The sequence below is a fragment of the Amphibalanus amphitrite genome, unplaced genomic scaffold (genome assembly GCF_019059575.1).
Source record: "Amphibalanus amphitrite isolate SeventyFive unplaced genomic scaffold, NRLGWU_Aamphi_draft 000497F_arrow, whole genome shotgun sequence".
NCBI classification, from domain to species: Eukaryota; Metazoa; Arthropoda; class Thecostraca; order Balanomorpha; family Balanidae; genus Amphibalanus; species Amphibalanus amphitrite.
The window spans coordinates 396,182-415,054 of record NW_024881991.1 but is presented as its reverse complement, the minus strand read 5'-3'; the positions used below and the strand labels follow the sequence as shown (position 1 = coordinate 415,054).

The following is an 18,873-nucleotide window of genomic DNA, read 5'->3' as shown; positions in this document are numbered from 1 at the left end:
AATATAAGGGCTTCCCAGGCCATCAGTCTCAGGGGACTCTTCTGACTGGTGCCGGATTGAGGGACCTCCCAGACCGAAAGTTTTGGGGGTCTCCTGTGGCCAGTATGAATAGAAGGGCCTCTCAGGCCATCAGTCTCATGGGCCTCTTCTGCCTGGTGTGATTATAAGGGCCTCTCAGGTCATCAGTCTCAGGGGCCTCCTCTGACTACAGTGTAGATGGATAGGTCTCCCAGACCATCAGTCTCAGGGGCCTCTTCTGACTATTGAGGATAGAGGGGCCTCCTCTGCTTAGTGAGGGTAGGGGGCCTCGGCTAGACCGCCAGTGTCAGGGGCCTGTTCTGACTAGTGTGGATGGAGGGGCCTCCCAGACCACCAGTCTCAGACCTCTGACTAGTGTGGATAGAGGGGCCTCCCAGACCGCCAGTGTCAGGGGCCCCCAGGCCCCCAGACCAGTGTGGATATTGGGGCCTCCTCAGATCCACTAGGGCCTCTCAGGCCATCAGTCTCAGGGACTTCGACTGACAAGTATGAACAGAGGGCCTCCTTGGATCCATCACGGCCCCTTGGAGTCCGTGCGTGTGGATTCGTAGAACTTATTTTTACCGAGTTTGTTTATTCTGGAAGTTGACGACGTCCTCTCAAATCGAGACGAGGGGCCTCGAGTAAAAAGTGGGTGGGCCAAAACACATGGTTGGCCCCCCCACCTCGAAAAGTGGGTGGGCACTTGCCCACCTGGCCCCCCCTGTTCCTACGCCTATGTTTCACGGACATTTTAGGAATGGCTTGACCACACACTTATAGTTTCAAAACGGTATACTAGGTGGCGCTCTAAGGCGCCACCGGCGCAGGCTGCTCAGCTGTTTGTCGATGTTTGTGTTTGTTTGTGTGTGTCTTGGTGTGTGTGCAGTGCACCAAACGCATGGTGGTGTCGGTGTGTCTCGGTGGTGTAGATCAGGAATGCTGTGAAGGTTTATCTTGATTGAATAGGCCTTCAAGTGAATCGTTACATAAAAAAAAATCAATTCTGTTTTTGTACCATGCCAGAAATAAAGGTGACGCCTTTGGGTAAGTGAATTATCTTTTTTTTACATTTGACGCATAGTTATTCAATGTGTAAGTGATTTCCTCCTATTGTGGGCTTTGTCCAGGGATATCAAGAAATAAAGAAATACCTAAATATTTATGAAGTGCTTATGTGTGTGCAGTATCCAGTCTGTATCCAGAACAACTGGATTAGAGGGGTGGTTCGTGAAACTTCAACAGATGAAAATATGAGCTGTGGTTGTTTTATGCCAATCGTTGTAAATTCATTGCGTTCCTTTGATATTTGATAGAGGTGTTTCACTGTTCCCAAATTGTTGACACTTGCCTCTGTGTCATGCAGGTGCAGGCCAAGATGTTGGAAGGAGCTGCATCCTCGTCTCCATCGGCGGCAAGAACATCATGCTGGACTGTGGAATGCACATGGGCTACAATGATGAGGTGCCTGTCCAGTGACTAATGCCTGGGTCACATTACTGATGTAGTTAAAATAACTTACTTTGCTGGGAGGTATCAGTAGTGGAACCCAACCAAGAAGTCATGTCCCATGCCTATCTACAAGACAAATTTCACCTGAATAAAATACAGCCTAAACAAGCTTTTCATTATGTTCTGGCTCTCAAACTGATATTATAAATACATCTCATCACTCATCATATTTTGTTTCAATGCATTTAAGCTAAATGTGACCAGAAGTACTTTTGGGACATGCTTCATATCTTGACTATATCAGCTCAAAATGTTTGTGCCACACATCAGACACTTGTAGAACACCCTGCACAGTCATACTAGAACAGTATAAGTAATTAACAATTTTGCCATTTTCTTACGCTAACACTGCTGGTCTGTCTCACACAGAGGCGTTTCCCGGACTTTTCCTACATCGCCGATGGCTCGCTGACGGAGCACCTGGACTGTGTGATCATCTCACACTTCCACCTGGACCACTGCGGGGCGCTGCCCTTCATGACTGAGATGGTGGGCTACTCGGGGCCCATCTACATGACCTACCCGACCAAGGCCATCGCGCCCATACTGCTGGTAAGGCGCGTGCAGCGTGGGAGACGATGGGGAGCATTGGGTCAACTTACAGGACGAGAGTGACGAAAGTGTCGAGTTTCAATTGAGTAAGGGTTAACCTTTTATTGCATAGGATAATTCTAACTGTACCCGGCAGTCGGATCTGACGAATACTCTAAAGCACAGACTGCTCTGCATTGCTAGCTAGTAGCTACCCCTTCCTAGGTTCGCTCTCTGCCCCTTAAAGCCGTCTCTGATCATGGGCCGTATTCACGTCGATCATTTTCGTAAGAATTTTCTTACGCATGACCTACTTCTGAAAATTTTGTCGATTCACCTGAACTCCGTCGGAAAAAAGCTTTAAGAATTGTCGACGTGAATACCAAATTATACGTACGAAAGAAAATCGACTTACGAAGTCGACGTGAATACGGCCCCATGTCTGACACCTGATCTGTGGACGTGCAGGAGGACATGCGGAAGGTGGCGGTGGAGCGGAAGGGGGAGTCGTCCACCAGCTTCTTCACGTCACAGATGGTGAAGGAATGTATGAAGAAGGTGACGGCCGTGAACCTGCATCAGACCGTACAGGTAAGGGTACCGAGAGCGGCTGGCAGAACTTGGCGCTAATTAATCTACGTGAGATCGTGCATCTAATAAATATGTGAGACCGTACTGACTTGCGCGAGGCCAGGCAGAGACGCAGAGGGTGGTGCCATCTGGGTGTCTGGTCCAGCGGCTTGGTGTGGTAGGTGGCGCTTTGCTGCAGGAACTCTGACTTTGTGCGACAGAAATCGCGGATTTCATGCTTATACGCCTGAAATCTGCGACTTATACTAACTATAGTTCGTAGTGTAGCTGGTATAATGCCCGCGTGGGCCGCTGCGGATTATTAGGTGCAGGACGTGTCCGTCGGTTCCCTGGATGGGTAGCTTCATAGAGCTGAATCAATCAGACAATGAGGTCATTGTATGCAGCTTCCATTTGTCAACATAAAGTGCCGTTTGCTGTCACGGCGTCACCCCACTGGTTTTCTGGAGGCACATGACCAGTTACGGTGGCCGGCCCTCCATCACCGACTGTTTACATGCCCTGTCTGTGCCTGACTGTTTCCGCGCCCTGTCTGCGCCCAGGTGGACAGTGAGATCGAGATCAAGGCGTACTACGCCGGCCACGTGCTCGGAGCGGCCATGTTCCATGTCCGTGTCGGCGACCAGAGCGTCGTCTACACGGTGGGTGAGCTGCCGAGTCCGGTCAGACTGTGAAATAAATGCTGACATCTCTTTATAATCGTTGTGTTGTGTTTGATGGCTACTTAATTGCGATTGGGATCATTCTTTTACGAAAATAGCTTATTTTATGGATGACTGAACACAATATCTGGTGTTCGTTTTTATATGCGTTACAGCTCCCGTTACGCACTTATTTGTGGCTTGCTAATAATAATGACATTTGTTTGAGATGCAATCTTTTACAGAGTGAACTGAGTTTCGTTTGAGCACTAATTTCCCTTCATATCCTCATTTTGAGCTCTGATCCCATGAATGGTGAGCAGACTTCGTAATATCGTTTGGTGATCTGCGTCTGCGTTCGTCGCTCGATTAATGTGTGACCTGGCCCCGCAGGGCGACTACAACATGACGCCGGACCGTCACCTGGGCGCTGCCTGGATCGACAAGTGCTGTCCCGACCTGCTTATCACAGAGTCCACCTACGCCACCACTATCCGTGACAGCAAGCGCTGCCGAGAGCGAGACATCCTCAAAAAGGTAAGACGCTGGCCGAAAGTCTGACGACGCTCTGACACAGTGACGGTCGACGGAAGATATGCTGCGCAAGATAGTTGTCTGACGATGCGTGAAGTGTGAGAGTTGGAGGTGATACCATTCATATTGTGGCACTGCCATGATCCATGATCATGCTCTTATGCTGGGCGTTTGGTTTTTAAATCGTTCATATTCAACATGTGTCGTTGGTTCTCCTCATATATTGCCTGCCCTAGTTTCTTTTGGTTTTCTCTTGCTTCTCCTTAGCTTCGTTGACTTACATAGTTGACAGCATTAGCATTCGGACGATAAATATAGCATTAGCATTCGGACATACTTAGTCCTTCGACCCTTATCACTCTGACCCGGTAGGGCCCGCTGATCGACAACCCCAGAAACCAAAGATAACCCCTCTGTGATGTTTTTCCCTGTGACCTACTATCCCTTTCCATCCTTTGACCCCATGTTCTGTCTGCCAGGTCCACGAGTGTGTGGAGCGCGGCGGCAAGGTGCTGATCCCGGTGTTCGCGCTGGGACGGGCCCAGGAGCTGTGCATCCTCCTGGAGTCCTACTGGGAGCGTACCAACCTCAAAGTGCCCGTCTATTTCTCGTTGGGACTGACTGAGAAGGTAGGTGGGCCGTACAGCCTTCGGGGAAGCCGGCTAATGAGACCGTGGCGGTTGGACATTGCTCGGGTTTTAGCACTTCACCGCACTGTGATCCACATAGTGTTTGCGTTGATTCGTGTGACTCATAGAGCGACGTTATAGGCATAATGCGTCTGGATGAGTCTTGTACATCACTTTGCTGTTTTGTACCTGTACTTATTGTAAGACGCATGCTATTTATAGCTTCAAGCGGTGTGAATTCAGTGGGAATCTCGCCTGACTCGTCTCCGCACTTGCAGGCCAACAACTACTACAAGATGTTCATCACATGGACAAACCAGAAGATCAAGAAGACGTTCGTGGAGCGTAACATGTTCGAGTTCAAGCACATCAAGCCGTTCGACAAGTCTTACATGGAGAACCCGGGCCCGATGGTGGTTTTCGCCTCACCCGGCATGCTGCACGCCGGCCTCTCGCTCAACATATTCAAACGATGGGCGCCAGATGAAAAGAACATGGTGAGTGAGCCTTGTGGCAGGTTACTCTTGTCTGTGTGCGGGCCCGTGATCACAATGTGTTTACTTGCTTACCGCTTTTTCAACAGCGGCTGGGGAATATGTAATGTTGCGTAACTGGGTGCCTGGTGACCACTTTGACCCGATCACAAGCTCCATTTGGGAGGAGTGGTGAAGTAACTTTTCGGGTGCACCGAACTCTGATAAGTGTTGTAGACATGGTGACCGAAAAACAAAACATCGCGAAACGAAACAACAGTCGTTGATATGATCAAACTCCCCAAGAGGATGACAACGAACTGTTGCATGCAAATGGGCCAATGTTTCGAAACGTGAACCTTTTTTTGGTCGACGTTGCCTTTAAACTACATGTATATTTCGTCATTTTATTGGTACCTAGTGGTTTTATTCTGTGTTATAAAAATGATGTGTTGTCCTAGCTATGCTATTTAAATATAGCTATATTTTATGTGATGCATTTTTTATTTCTTACCTAATTTCTCTTTATGTTCGATGTGCTCTTCCCTGTACCCAGTATAACCAATTCCCGCTCTCCCTCTGTGTGTTTATACAGCTCATCATGCCGGGCTACTGCGTGGTCGGCACTGTGGGCCACAAGGTGCTGAACGGCGCCAAAAAGGTCGAGTTCGAGAACCCCCGTACGGTGGTGGATGTTCGAATGGCCGTAGAGTACATGTCTTTCTCGGCTCACGCGGACGCCAAGGGCATCATGCAGCTGATCCAGTACTGCCAGCCCAAGAACGTGATGCTCGTACACGGGGACGCGGAGAAAATGGTCTTCCTCAAGTCCAAGATCCAGCAGGTTGGTCTGGGAAGGGGCAGGGCATCAGGTTTACATAGACAGGCTCACGGCATAGTGCTTGATCTGCAGGTGTCAGTGCGAGTGAAGTGGTGGAAAACATAACATCCCAATTGCCCACATTTCCTATAATACTTGTAAAAGGCCGCCGTCCACTGGTTAGACGCGCACATTTACGCGCTGAATTTAACATTGGAGTCTATGGGTTGCGCGCCGAATGCCGTTTCAGCGCCTAAAGCACGATGAAGCGTTGTCAGCTGATTATTCATCGGCTGGTCGGCGCTGAATTACTCGCGTATTCGACGCTCACGAGATGAAATATTCCAACTTTTCAGCGCGTCCTTGACGCGCATACGCCGCGGCGTTTTTATCATCAATCGGGTGTTTTGTTGATATTTAAAACATTTGAAAAGCATTTTTGAGATGAGGTTAGTGTTGCTAATATTTTGAGTGTGGCAGTGTGTGTGTTCTGTGTTTCATCATCTTCCTACATCTCCAGAATAGCATTAAATGAGCTGGTAAGGTAGGTCAGGTGCAATGAAATCCAATCTTCCTCTTTTCCTAAGCATAAATATGCATTAATTACAAATAAAACTTTGCCATATATTAGGTGAGTTTCGTGATAATAGTTTTTCTTCCTTGAAAATATATGTTTATAAGGCATTTCAAGCCTGATATGTTTAATATGTTTGGTTTTGTGGATGCTTGACCTACCTACTTTTTCTAAAGTGAGATCAAGATATTTTGAATGCTGCATATATGTAGCTAGCATTTTCCATCTCCTTTTGAAGTTTGTTTCATATAAGGGTACTGGTGCAGGGGGAAGCGGGAGTCTAGATCCTTAAGTAACTTTGTTTCCGCAACGCAGCAACTCAAACTGCTGCACATGCTACAAAATGACCATTTTTTGCTACACGATTAAATGTAAGCCATGCAAATCTGTGCATTTTTGGTTGAAATGAACCCTCATTCCCAAAACCATAGCAAAGTTTTTTTAGGGACAGGTGTTTTCCATAATTTTGGTTAGGATGTAGCTTGGTTTCAGGGTTGTAGTTTTTTTTTTTGGTAATAGTAAAGCAGATGTTACACTTGTTTTTTGCAACCAAGGAGTGTCGCTCTAGGTTAGGTTGTAGATCGTAGGTAAGGTTAGGTCAGGTTTGGTTAGGTTTGGTTTGGTTTGATAAGGAAGCATCTCTGGGTACGGCGCCTCTCCTTGGTTGCAAAATGAAAAAAAAACAAGTGTGATGCCTGCTTTACGACTGCCGTTTTTTATATTTGTGCCTGGTGTACCTTCATTGTCCTGTTTTGTGCCAGACTGAAAAAAATCCATACACTGTGCCGAATGTCTCGGGCTTTCATGAGCCGATATTGTGTGGCTTTGGATGAACATTTGGATGAACACCCATCATCGACATGGTTTATGATTCAAAAGCGTAGGGAGTGAAGTTAGCCAAGGTTACCTAGGTCTTGTGTCTTGTGCCAAAATTTCTTTGTCCATCCGTATGGCAGAATTTTTGGGCGCACAGAGTTACGCTGGATACTGCACCGAAATTTCAGCTCAATCCGCCCGTTACGCCAGACATGTCGATGATACCATGAATTTTTTTCAGTCTGAGTTCAGTGTCTGCCTTGTGCCTTCTGTGTCCTGCCCTCAGCCCTGTATCCTGCTATGTACCATAATACTCCCGAGCTTTCTGCAATCGGTCTGTTTGATGTTCCCTGATTCAGGCAGTGTATCGCGGATGTACATGGGCCTCTGTTAGCAATGTGACATGATCAATCCCATTTTTCAGCTCTACAAGTGACACCACCTTAGTTGAAGCCGTGAGACGTCATGACGTGCTCTGGCGTCCTCAGGACAGCAACTACTTTAACAGAAATAAGAAGAAGCTAGCATGGGAGGAGGTGGCAAAGACCACTGGGAGATCAGGTAAAACTTACGCATCATATTTTGCTTGTACGTGTTGTAAATGGTGCCAACAGCCACAGGCTCTGCCACGTTTTTAGAATTGGGTTCTAAGCTTTAAAATGCGAACCCTTACACATCCGTGGTGCTTGTATAATTGTGATGTCTCTCAGGTAACAAACACATGTCGCTTGACAAAATAAATTTTCAAGGCTCTCACCAATTTTATTCCCTGCTTTTCAGTTCAGGATGCAAAATCGAAATGGAAAAGTCTGCGTGACTACCACCTACGCAAACGCAGGCAATTGCCAAGTGGCTCTGGCTGCCCGCCACCAGAGAACTCCTCCTGGCAAAAGGAAATGTCATTTTTGGATGATGCCATCAAGCCTAAACCGTAAGTTAACTGCAGTAGGATGTATGTCCTGGATTTTAGTGCACGTCCTGGATCTTTGCATTAGGACATAGAGATGAAAAGTCTTTTTTCAAAAATGTTGTATTCCAGTAGCACAGATCTTGCACATTGCCCAGTAGTGCTCCATTACTGGAGCAATAAGCATAAGCAATAAGCTTCACTGTCGTATTAATTAGTTGCTGTGCTGACTTCTGAGTTTTTTTTTACCCCTCCCAGTCCATATCACTTTTCCATTAGAAAACCTGTTGTATTCCTGTCATGTATCAAATGCTACGTTCCTTCCTTTCCTATGCAGGGTAACGACAAACTTGACGCAGCCTGGAACAGGATCGCAATCCTTATTCTACTACACAAACCAATACTCCAATGAGGTGTGTAAAGTGATTTCTGGGTCACTCTAAATGATGATCCATATCCGATCTTGGGCGTTTCATGACTCCTTTCAATGCAGTGATTTCGTTGGAAATTAATAAAGCAATGCCGTGACATGCAACAGGCCTGTTCTAGCTGTTTACATTGATTGTTTTTTCTTGTTTGTTTGTTCATTTGTTTTTAACGAACAGTGTTGCCAAGTTTCATTTAAAACCTTTTGGTCATCATGCACCTTAACAATCGCCTCCTCAGGCCCATTGTTATTCCCAGACTCCGCCCTGTAGAGGAGCTAGTAAGAGGGTCTCTGCCCTGTTATTTACGAGACTACTGGACCAGTTTTCAAAGCCGGTCGAAATTCGAAATGCCCAAATGTATTCCTGATTGGAATTCAGCTCCCAAATAAAGGTTTTTGTAAGTTTTATAAAAGTAACCGAGATACGTTTTTGATATACTCGCAAAAAACCAGCAGCAGGGCGCAGATTAATCACTAAGATTTGAAAAGGAACTTACGTGACCTGGGGTCAAAATTTTCAAAAACGATGCGAAATTGATGTATCATATGCTATACCATGTTTCGCGGCGCTGCGCGCCGCGGTTTTCTTGAAGCGCGCAAACAAAACTGGCAAGTGTGGCCAAAACACGGGCACTCGGGCGAAGGTTAAGTACAGGGGTCAAAAGAGATCCAATGCTAATTAGTGTTATTGCGGCTGTTTAATCGTGATTTTCGGGGCGTTTTTCAAAAATGTTAAATTCGGAAGAATTCGGTCTAGGGTGTTCGGAAGAATTCGGTCGTAGTCAACATCCAAACGAACCTTGCAATTGGCCGAATTTCATTTTCTAACCATTTTTGGTGACCTATCAAATATCTCGCATCAATCTTCACTCACGTAATCATCATGTGTTTCAGCTTTGTGTGTCTGATGAGGACAGCAGCGAGACTCAACTACCAGACGACAGTGCTGGTGAGTTTGTTCAAATGGTATGCAGCCATCATAGCATAATACGAAACTGCCACTGGTGGTTGACACCTGTAACTACGGATAGCCGACATGGCGCCATCTGGTTAAACTGACCTGACTTGACCTACCCCAAACGCATAAAGACATAATCTTAAATCAAAACTTACATGAAATTCGTCATTAGGACTCCGAAAAGCATAACCTCGTCATTTGACAACAACGTAACAAACGAGGACTCTAGTGTCTATCAGTGCCTGTAAGCCAGTCATACATCGATCTGAGCCTAGGACGGCGTGTATTTTAACTGCTCGTCTGTAAGCCACGATGATCTAACTGTGGTGTCCTGGTTGCCACCAGCAGCGAGCTGTGCCTCAGGAGTCCTCCCAGTTGCGACGCTCCTCGGAGGGCCTCGGATGTCCGCGGTGCCACCAGCAGCGAGCTGTGCAGTCAGTTCAGGAGTCCTCCCAGCTGCGACGCTCCTCGGAACGCCTCGGGTGTCCGCGGTGCCACCAGCAGCGAGCTGTGTCGCCGGCCCGAGCCATCCGCGCTCTTCTGGCACCAACGGCCAAGTCAAGCAGGTCAGGGGGCCGGGTGCTCGTGGCGCCGAGAAGCTTGACGCCGCCATAGCGTCCATAGAACGCGCGGTGAGCGACCTCCGTAACCCGGACCTACTATTTGGTCAGCTGGTGGGGTTGGAGATGGAGCGTGTGAGGGACGACAAGAAAGCGGATGCGAGACTGGAGATTCTTACAGTCTTGAAAAGGGCGCAGTCCGATTAAAAGCAGGTGATAACCTTCGCACGGGTGGGGGAGGGGGGACGTTTTTCACACATTTGATAAAAAATGACCAGAATGATTCAAAACGATCTTATAGCCAGACATGTGCATGGATCCGAGAGGTGGATCTATGATCTGAGCGGATCTCTCGAGCTTATGGGTAAGATCTATGATCTGAGTGGATCTCTCGACACAGTTGAGGGGTTGGATCTATGATCTGAGTGGATCTCTCGACAAAGTTGAGGGGTTGGATCTATGATCCGGGTGGATCCCAGATCTAGATTCATGGGATCGAATTTCAGATCCATTTTCCCGGATCCATGCACATGTCTGCTTATAGCGAGCTATATAATGCCTGTTCGGCGTCTTTCCAGCTTCCTTTGATTCTGAGATAATGTGATGCGGCCAAATGCGTCCCCTCTCCATGCAACCTCCACCATGGCGAACTTTGCTGAGCCTGAGTCATATTCTGCGTAGTGTGTATTTCCGCTGTCTGATCGCTATAGCGACCCTTTTTCAAGTTTTGATTTAGGAGTGAATTCGTTTACCTGGTGTTTAAATGTTTGAGCTCCTTTGCTGTGAAGTTGAAGTTGGACGTTACGTGGTTATCTGACTTTGGTTGTTGGAAAGGGCGACAGTTAATGTTATTTATTTCCACTACTTTCGCGTGCAATAAACGACAAAGGCCGGAAATGCTTGTATTTATATGACAGGTTTTTGAGCGTGACAAATGAAACAGCATTATCACACGGAGCAACACCAGTGGCGTCAAAGACGACTCAATTCCCGCCTCTCGCACCTCTCACTTGCCGACAGAAGCAGCCTGCTGCGGAACGGCTCCCCAGCCACGAAGTGACAGGCTTACACGCCCTCACTGCCCGACAGCAGCATCCTGCCAGGGGACGGCTCCCTCGGCCATGAAGTACCGGGCGAACTGGTCGCGGATGCGCTCGGCCTCCCGAGTGAAGTTGTTGGCGCCCAGCCTGCCCAGCTCGCAGAGTCCGCCCACCTGCTCGCCGCTGGCGTCGGCCTGCTGCGGCTGCTGGCTGTCCGCCTGTCCTTGGTCGCGCACGTAGTTGTGCAGGATGCACGCCGTCCTGACAATAGTGCAGGCGTGCTCAGGATTGACGTTCAGCGGACGCCGGAAGATGCGCCACGTCTGGGAGAGAATCCCGAACGCGTTCTCCACTACCCGTCGGGCGCGCGACAGCCGGTAGTTGAAGATGGTGGCCGGAGCTCCCAGCCGGCTCTCGGTACGTCCGGGATAGGGCCGCATCATGTGCACCGTCAGCGGGAAAGCTTCATCGGCGACGATGACGCTTGGTAGGGTCGTGCCTCTCTGATCGATCGCCTTGGGAGGGGGCAGGTCGAGAGTGCCGTCTTGCAGTTTGGCGGCTAGGTCACTCCTCCTAAAAATGCCCCCGTCCGACTCTCTTCCGGCGCTTCCCACTGACGTGTACACGAACCGATAGGCACCGTCCACGGCTGCCAGGAGGACGATGCTGAAGGACTTTTTGTAGTTATAGTACTCGCTGCCAGAGTTGGAAGGGGCTTGGAGTACCACATGCTTCCCGTCCAACGCGGCCACGCAGTTCGGGAAATTCCACTGGGTGCGGAAGATCTCCTCGCTTCGCTCCCACGTCGCCCTGGTGGGAGCTGGAAGCACCTCCGGTCCCAGTATGGCGATGATGGCCGCGCATGTGTCGTACACGATGGCACGCACGGTTTTCTCGCCGAGGCGATAGCAGGGTGCCAGCGCAGAAAACTCCATGCCGGAGGCCAGGTACCGCAGCGTCACGGCCAGGCGCTGAGCGGGGTCGATAGGTTCGCGGAAGTTGGTGCGCTGGCGCGTGATGCTGGGCCCGATCTTGGCGAGAAGCAGGTCGAAGGTCTCCCGACTCATGCGGAAGTAGGCATGGTGCCGGTCGGGATCCACGGCACGCAGCTCCTGCACCAAGTTAAAAAACTCGCCTCGGGCTTGTCGCCTCTGCAGCACTTCGGCAACCCAGTACCTGCGTCGGGCTCGACGGCGCTCCTGCTCCACCCGGATTCGAGTCGTGCTTAGTGCGATTCGTGCGATGTTTAGCTCCATGTCGTGAATAGTTAATTGAATAATGACGGACTTTTAGCTGATGTGAGAACAATAACAAACGTTGTTTACATTTCCGTCCCTGCTAAGAGATTGTATTGTCTTCAAGAACAATTTAATGAACCTTTTACGGTTCATATAAGAAACTGACACAAATTAAACCACGGTCAAAGGCGCAATTAATTATATAAATAATTATTATTTATCTGTCAGTGATGTGCATTACCACAAATTATATTACATTTTCATGCATTTTTTATCGAATTGTCCTTGAGCTATCATGGCGGATCCCGATGAAATCAAATTCATCGCATAGTCATCGTTAAATTAGGCGCCGAAAATGGTATTCAGCGCCTAAACGATTAGGCGCTGAAAGCGCGCCTAACCAGTGGACGGCGACCATAAGTCTGATGCCATCTCTCCTTTACTGTTTCTGACATATACTGAATAATTACGGAGCGAGCGAAGCGAGCGGAGTCTTTCCTTAGATTAACGGAAATTTCTGAGTATGAGCGGCCGGCCGGCCGGCCGGCCGTGGGGACGCTTTTCAAAAGCTAATATCTTAGGAACGGGACATCCGATTGACAAGCGGTCTTCTTTACTGAATGTCACTTGGACGTAAAAGTTCTGTGGTGTGATGGCCACCATGCGTTCTTGCCAACCACCGCACGTGGCGCGTGGTAAAGTTGGACATTTTTTAAGAACCCCCAAAATTGCAACCTCAATAACGGCACAACGGTTGGGCCGATTGAATTGAAACTCGGTAGACAGGTCTCCATCAGATAATTCATCTGCATGTGTTAAGGTTGGGGTGCTGCTGCACGTGCGCACGTGCAGGGGTCGTTTCCAGATCTCGAGAACGGCTGGACCGATGGCGCTCAAATTTGGTACACGGTTAGGGACCAGTTAGTAGGGTGCCGTGCACAAGTCAGTTGGGACCCATTTTGCACGTGCGCACGTGCAGGGTGCCGCTTCCAGATCTCGAGAACGGCTGGGCCGATTGTGCTCAAATTTGGCACATCGCTAGAGACCGGTTAGTAGGGTGCCGTGCACAAGTCAGTTGGAGGTACCCCCTCGAAATTTCGCACGTGCAAGGCCCACCCTCTCGCTCGCTCCGTTAGTCGCCCCATAAGGCGTTATACTGGTTTTTATGAACTCGTATCCTCCTTTGTTTTGATAAACTTACTTCATCCCTTTCCCTCTGTTACCCAACTCACTCTCTTTATACAGGAGCTGTCGCTGGACTGTTTCAACCCAGCCAACGGCGAGACGTGCACGATTGTGACGAAGCCGACGATAGCGGCGGACGTGTCTCTGTCGCTACTGAAGCGAGACCTGCAGCCGGTGGCTGAGATAGGCGACCTGCGCGTCAAACGCCGCAAACTGATGCACGGCGTGCTCATCGTCAAAGGCAACGTAAGTGGTCGGTGGCCGGGGAAATCAAGGGTCTATGACGGTTTTCGGGCTGAGACACCGGTGGGCGTTTTGGGGATGAGAAAGATGATGGTAAGAATTGAACTCGTATCCTGCGATCACATGATTATGATGTCTCCAGCGTTATCCAAAGTATGTATTGTGAATGACATGTAGATATTGATTATCTACAGGAGTATCCTGGGAGAGTTAATCGGTGTTGACTTTGTCATTGTAAAATGCGTGTACCCGTTAAAAAATCATCACTAGAATTGAAGTGGGATCGAGCCATGATGTTCCATCTACACTGATGTTCGATAGGTAATCATCCAGCCCCTGCACCTATGACATAAAACCTGTAGCGTGGCTAGAAAGCTGACGGATATGCAGTGTCAATAAACGTGTGTGTGACATACGTTTGCACTTTCCGCGTGTTACAGAAGGTGCGTGTGCTGGACAGTGACGCGGCGTGCGCGGAACTGGGCGTGACGCGTCACGAGATCCGCTTCACGTCGACCGTGACGCTGGAGGACCCGGGACCGGTGTCACGCACCATCGATAAGCTGCACACCCACCTACAAAAGTGAGCAAATGGGAGAACAATATGGACCCCTAGTAAGAGGAGGGAGCAATTATACACCTTTCTTCAGAAATGAGCTGCGGGAGACGAGGAGGTTGTACTGAAACGTACATGTAGACGCACCGATTGCGGTTGTTGATAGCTGCTCTGCTGATGTTGACTTAACGCCAGTAACGACGGTGTTGAACTTCTACGATGTTTGATGTGCTGATTTAAAGCTTTTATTCACCGTGCTCCTGGTTGCCAACCATAGGTGCCGGCAACCATAGGTGCCGGATGTGTTGTTAAACAAATAACCCGTCATATATGATTCACCCATCAGTATATTCTAGTATATTCACCTAGTATATTCACCTGTTTTTTTTAGTATACGTCAGTGTGTGACCGGTTCGTGTTCCCTTCTTTGACAGGCGCCTGGGTATAACGCAGCACCTGGGTGACGGTCCAATCAACATCGGTTCGGTGCTACTGCAGGTGTCCGGCTCCGACCAGGAGGACCTCAAGGAGGCCATCGTCTCCTGGACCTACCAGGTGCGTCGTACCACGCTGTCAGTGGAGGGCGGTGAACAGAGTACTACTTTATGTACAGGGTGTCTCAAAAGTTCGTTTACACATTTCCCATGTCAATAAAGCATATAAGAACCGGCCAAAAATCTAAGGTTTTGGTGTCCGTGTGTACACTAGACAAATATGCATCCTTTGACAACTGATTCGGAAGGTTGGAAACCAAACCCTTTGCTGTATCTCTAAAAATATTTGCCCATACCGATTTTCGTCAATCCGTCAGCTGCCGGAGGCTGATAAAAGGTTACCAGCTTTCAAGCTCTTGTAGGGGAATCCCCTGCAGTTTCTGCGTCGGATTTAGGTTTGACGAGCTCCCCGGCAACATCCGCTTCTCCCTGAAAGCCGACAGCTTGCATCGACACCATCCGTGAGTATTTTGTAGGTCTTCTCTGGCGCTAACTCCTTCATGAATGACTGGCGCCGACCTCCCAGGCACCATTTTCCTTTTCAAAACAACTCCATTCCTGAACAAATGGGAAGGGCCAGGGGCAAATTTTTCGCAGCATATCGTAGCAGAATGTGTCGGCCATCTGTTTCTTAGACACATTTTGCAAATTTTGCAAATCCCGAACGCTCGTCATTACCAATGCCAAGACCTTCGCTGGGTTCCGGGGTGTTTTCCTCAGGAGAGGTTCTGCTTTGTAAACGGCCAAAACCTGTCCATCGTGCGGTTTTGTCCGGATTTTATGTGTAAAAGAAAGCTATTTGCTCCAGATCTGCCTCTTGAAACTTCGTTAGATAAAACTTTACATTAATTGACACTTTTGGAGGGTCACTTGTCCTCGGCATTGACGATTTTCGCATTATTTTCCCTCAAAATTTAACGTTATAGATATTATAAACAATTTTAAATGATATTTTGTCTTTATTTTATGATGACCTGCAATTTTTGAAACTGGGTAACCTCTGTCTGTGAGCTTCTAGTCAGTTTTCAATAGTTAGGACTGCATTTTCAGCTGCTTTCCGGAGCACGAGTCTGCTGCGGTACAAGGGTCGTTCAAAGCGCTGTTAGTCTCGCATGGTTTTGTCCTTCAAAAATTTTAGCCACCGTTTTTATTAGATGACCATCATGTTGTACTCATCCTCGACGACACTTTGCCATGTGTTATTTCGGACCTAACTATTCCCATTACTCGTGAAGCAGAGAGTTTCTCAGCCGACCCGAGTATGCGACCTCCATTTTCATGCCTGATCCATTGTCAGAGGTGAACCCTTTTTGTGAGCTCATGAAGCGTCGAATGCGCTTGAAAACAATGAAGCTGCTTGAGGAAGGTTGTTACCAATGCCCATGCAATATTTCGACCGTTAATTTCTTGTTGATTCAGAATTATTGACAAAAAAGCATGGCTGGTACCTGTAAACGAAGTTTTGAGACACCCTGTAGACATACCCACCTCACACCAACTTTAGATTAACTTCGTGTCCAGACTATATAGCATGCTATAGCGATGAATTTATTTGTACGCTCACTCGAGCTCAGGCTACTCCCCGGTTCGACTATGACTAGCATTCTTACCGATTTTTTTGTGGGAATGGTTGTCGTAGTCTTAAACTTAAATTGTTGGTCTTTGGCTTCACCATCCCTAACGCCATCATTTCTGCTAACCAAGTGCAGTTGAAGTGCCGCCATTTGTCACACGCTCACCAATTACAGCTTTGCAGCTGTAGTTGTGTTTGTGGTGCAAGTTCCAGTCACCCGTTGGATTGTATTGACCTTTTCCCTATTCACTTTGTGCGGCGTCCAGCAGTTAACACTGCCCGTATCGACTTTTCTCTGTGAGCGGCCAACACCTCTGCTGGATGGCGTCCATTGATGTCCAAACTACCAAGCACACCGTCGGAATGTCCCCCCTCGCCCACATACACGCACACAAGAACTCATCGATCACCATCATACCGCTCTACGTCGATCATCGACCGGTCGCACGCCAGTCTGAGTTCTGTGCCGCCGGTCCAGCAGGGGTCTATGTGCGACCGTTGGTCCGGCAGTGGCTTGCTGATATCGTCTGTCCGGCGGGGGTCTGTCTGTGCCGGTCAGGGCCTTCGGTGGTCTGTATGGACCGTCGGTCCGGCGGGCTTTGTGTGGGATTGTCGGTCAGGCGGTGGTCTATGTGGGTCCGCCGGAGGGGTCGCTGACCTGTCCGCCGTGGCTCGAACGATTCACGGCAGGGAGTGTCACGCAGGTCGCGGTCGTCAATAGCGCCTAGTTTGTTACACGAGTCGATTGTCTGTTGAGGTCGGATGACAATCAGGCATGAGGGTCTTGCCGGTGTGTTCAGGTCTGAAAGTTGGGTCAATCTCTACCCCCTCGATTTCTACTAACTTCATATGGAGAAATCTAACGCCTTTCGCCATTTCCTTTATCAGGCCTTTCCTCGAGTATTGGTGGCACGCCTTTTCGGAATCAAACATGCATGAAATGAGGCTTGCGTTTCTATTTAATGTTAGTCGTATGAAATCCGTCCGTTTTAAGTGCTCATTCCCTCCGATTGTTTCCCGATCCGGCCACCGTTTGTGTGCGCCCTTGGTAGGGGGAAGGGGAGGGAGGGTATTGTTACCTCGGCTCCTATTTCCCGGCCGGCCGTGTGTGCGTGCGTGGACGAAGGGGATGGGAGAGGAGGGAGTGGGTGCTGTGAATGTGACCTGCCGATCCATACGAGTGGTCCGATACTGACACCGACACCACTGCCGCCGGCGCCGGCGCCGGTCTCGGGCGTCAGAACGCTAGCAGGTCTGATTCATGACTCATGAGTCTACATGAGCTTACATGGGTCTTTAGTTTACATGAGTCAAGGGAGGGAATGGGATTGATTGGTCTATGCTTCACAGTCTACACTCTTCTGAGTGCTCTCTGCATTTAGGTATTGCTGCCCTCTGACAATTAAACGCCGTAAGTTTCTTTTTATCTGAGAGCACCTAATTCGTGTGTGTAAAAAATGCGATCTTTCAGAGCCTTTGCTTGAAAGATGCTAGGAAGAGGAAGTTCCTTCACTTCCCCTCTTTCGTTAACATTTGTGCCAGCTTAATAGCCACACCTCCAGGCAATTCCATTTGCAAGTTTGTGTATCATTTCCGTGTGATGCATGGAGCGCACCTGCCAAATTTCTGTGCTTCTACTCATTTATTTATTCAGCATGCAGGTGCAAGATTACCGTACAAATCGTGCAGGTGTTGACGTCCAAAGCCTTCCGGTCCCTGACCCCTGTCGTTGTTTCCGCCAGGACGATGCTCTGGGCAGCTACATTCTGAACAGTATCAAGAACATTGACCGGTGACGCTTCGGCGGTGAGCTCTATCGTTCGTCTCGCCCATCTCACCAGATGTCACCTAGCGCGTTCTCACCGGCTCTCACCACTGGCGTTCTCACCAGCTCTGACCACGGGGTTATCAACACCTCTCACTGAGCATGCGGCCGATTCGACCGCTTTGTGACCGGAATTGCTCCACCATTAGTGGTCTGTGTGACAGATCATGAACTCATTGATCTGTTGACCATTCGTGATCGATGATAAACTTCAACTCCAAATCACGCAGTCGCGGCCATGAAAGGAGTGGTGTGGCTCATCATCGGCTTTGGAGATGATAATGGGTTTGATTGTTCGAATGTGATGGTTTCGAAAGTCGTCACGGTTACTTGCCGTGACTGACTACCCCGTGATGTGACCTCGTTACTGTCGATGATGCGCGCTGAGTGCTGAATATGTTCAGTAATGCCCCTTTCACAAGCAAGAAAACGACTTCCTGTGGGGGTTACCGTGCGAGCGAGCACCACCACCTTTATGCTAATCTGACTGTGGGTTTGCTCAGATCGATCACAGCCTTCTGGCGACAGAACCCAGCCGAGCCAGTCTGGTGGTTCTCATTTGCTGTGACGGTGTGCTGACGTGAGTCTTGTCTTTGAGTATGTTCGCTGCGCTCGATGACGCGTGCTTGTACGGAAATGGTGATACGGAAATGGGAGAGTGATTTTGGTACGAACTGATTGATGTTTTTGTCAATGAAACCTGTAGCCTCCAGGCGTCTCCAAAACTC

General features: G+C 48.8%; 2 protein-coding genes across 7 annotated transcripts; both read left to right on the top strand.

Annotated features, from left to right (window-relative positions):
• The first annotated feature begins 766 nt into the window (after window positions 1-766).
• Window positions 767-18,870, top strand: LOC122392678 (integrator complex subunit 11-like). Its single transcript, XM_043387817.1, has 13 exons — window positions 767-1,065; window positions 1,385-1,482; window positions 1,900-2,082; window positions 2,530-2,652; window positions 3,195-3,293; window positions 3,687-3,830; window positions 4,307-4,456; window positions 4,735-4,953; window positions 5,525-5,773; window positions 13,515-13,700; window positions 14,138-14,280; window positions 14,688-14,808; window positions 18,063-18,870. The coding sequence occupies exons 1-13, from the start codon at window positions 1,038-1,040 to the stop codon at window positions 18,114-18,116; spliced, it is 1,797 nt and encodes a 598-aa protein (XP_043243752.1). The 5' UTR covers window positions 767-1,037; the 3' UTR covers window positions 18,117-18,870.
• Window positions 6,098-10,888, top strand: LOC122392679 (transcription factor Adf-1-like). 6 transcript variants are annotated; one of them, XM_043387820.1, is made up of 6 exons: window positions 6,103-6,198; window positions 7,564-7,700; window positions 7,920-8,070; window positions 8,384-8,459; window positions 9,368-9,422; window positions 9,777-10,888. In XM_043387820.1, exons 1-6 carry the CDS (start codon window positions 6,194-6,196, stop codon window positions 10,196-10,198), a joined length of 846 nt encoding a protein of 281 aa, XP_043243755.1. In that variant the 5' UTR covers window positions 6,103-6,193; the 3' UTR covers window positions 10,199-10,888. The 6 variants fall into 6 exon arrangements, with proteins under 6 accessions (XP_043243757.1, XP_043243755.1, XP_043243753.1 ...); XM_043387818.1 differs by having other exon boundaries at window positions 6,103-6,288; XM_043387822.1 differs by lacking the exon at window positions 8,384-8,459 and having other exon boundaries at window positions 6,098-6,198.
• Window positions 18,871-18,873: the final 3 nt, after the last annotated feature.

Coding starts and splice junctions, on each gene's coding strand:
- LOC122392679 (XM_043387818.1), top strand. Junction 7,701..7,919: donor AAAGACCACTGGGAGATCAG/GTAAAACTTACG, acceptor CCTGCTTTTCAG/TTCAGGATGCAAAATCGAAA. Junction 9,423..9,776: donor ACTACCAGACGACAGTGCTG/GTGAGTTTGTTC, acceptor GGTTGCCACCAG/CAGCGAGCTGTGCCTCAGGA.
- LOC122392678 (XM_043387817.1), top strand. CDS start 1,038: ATGCCAGAAATAAAGGTGACGCCTTTGG. Junction 2,083..2,529: donor CCATCGCGCCCATACTGCTG/GTAAGGCGCGTG, acceptor GTGGACGTGCAG/GAGGACATGCGGAAGGTGGC. Junction 5,774..13,514: donor TCAAGTCCAAGATCCAGCAG/GTTGGTCTGGGA, acceptor CTCTTTATACAG/GAGCTGTCGCTGGACTGTTT.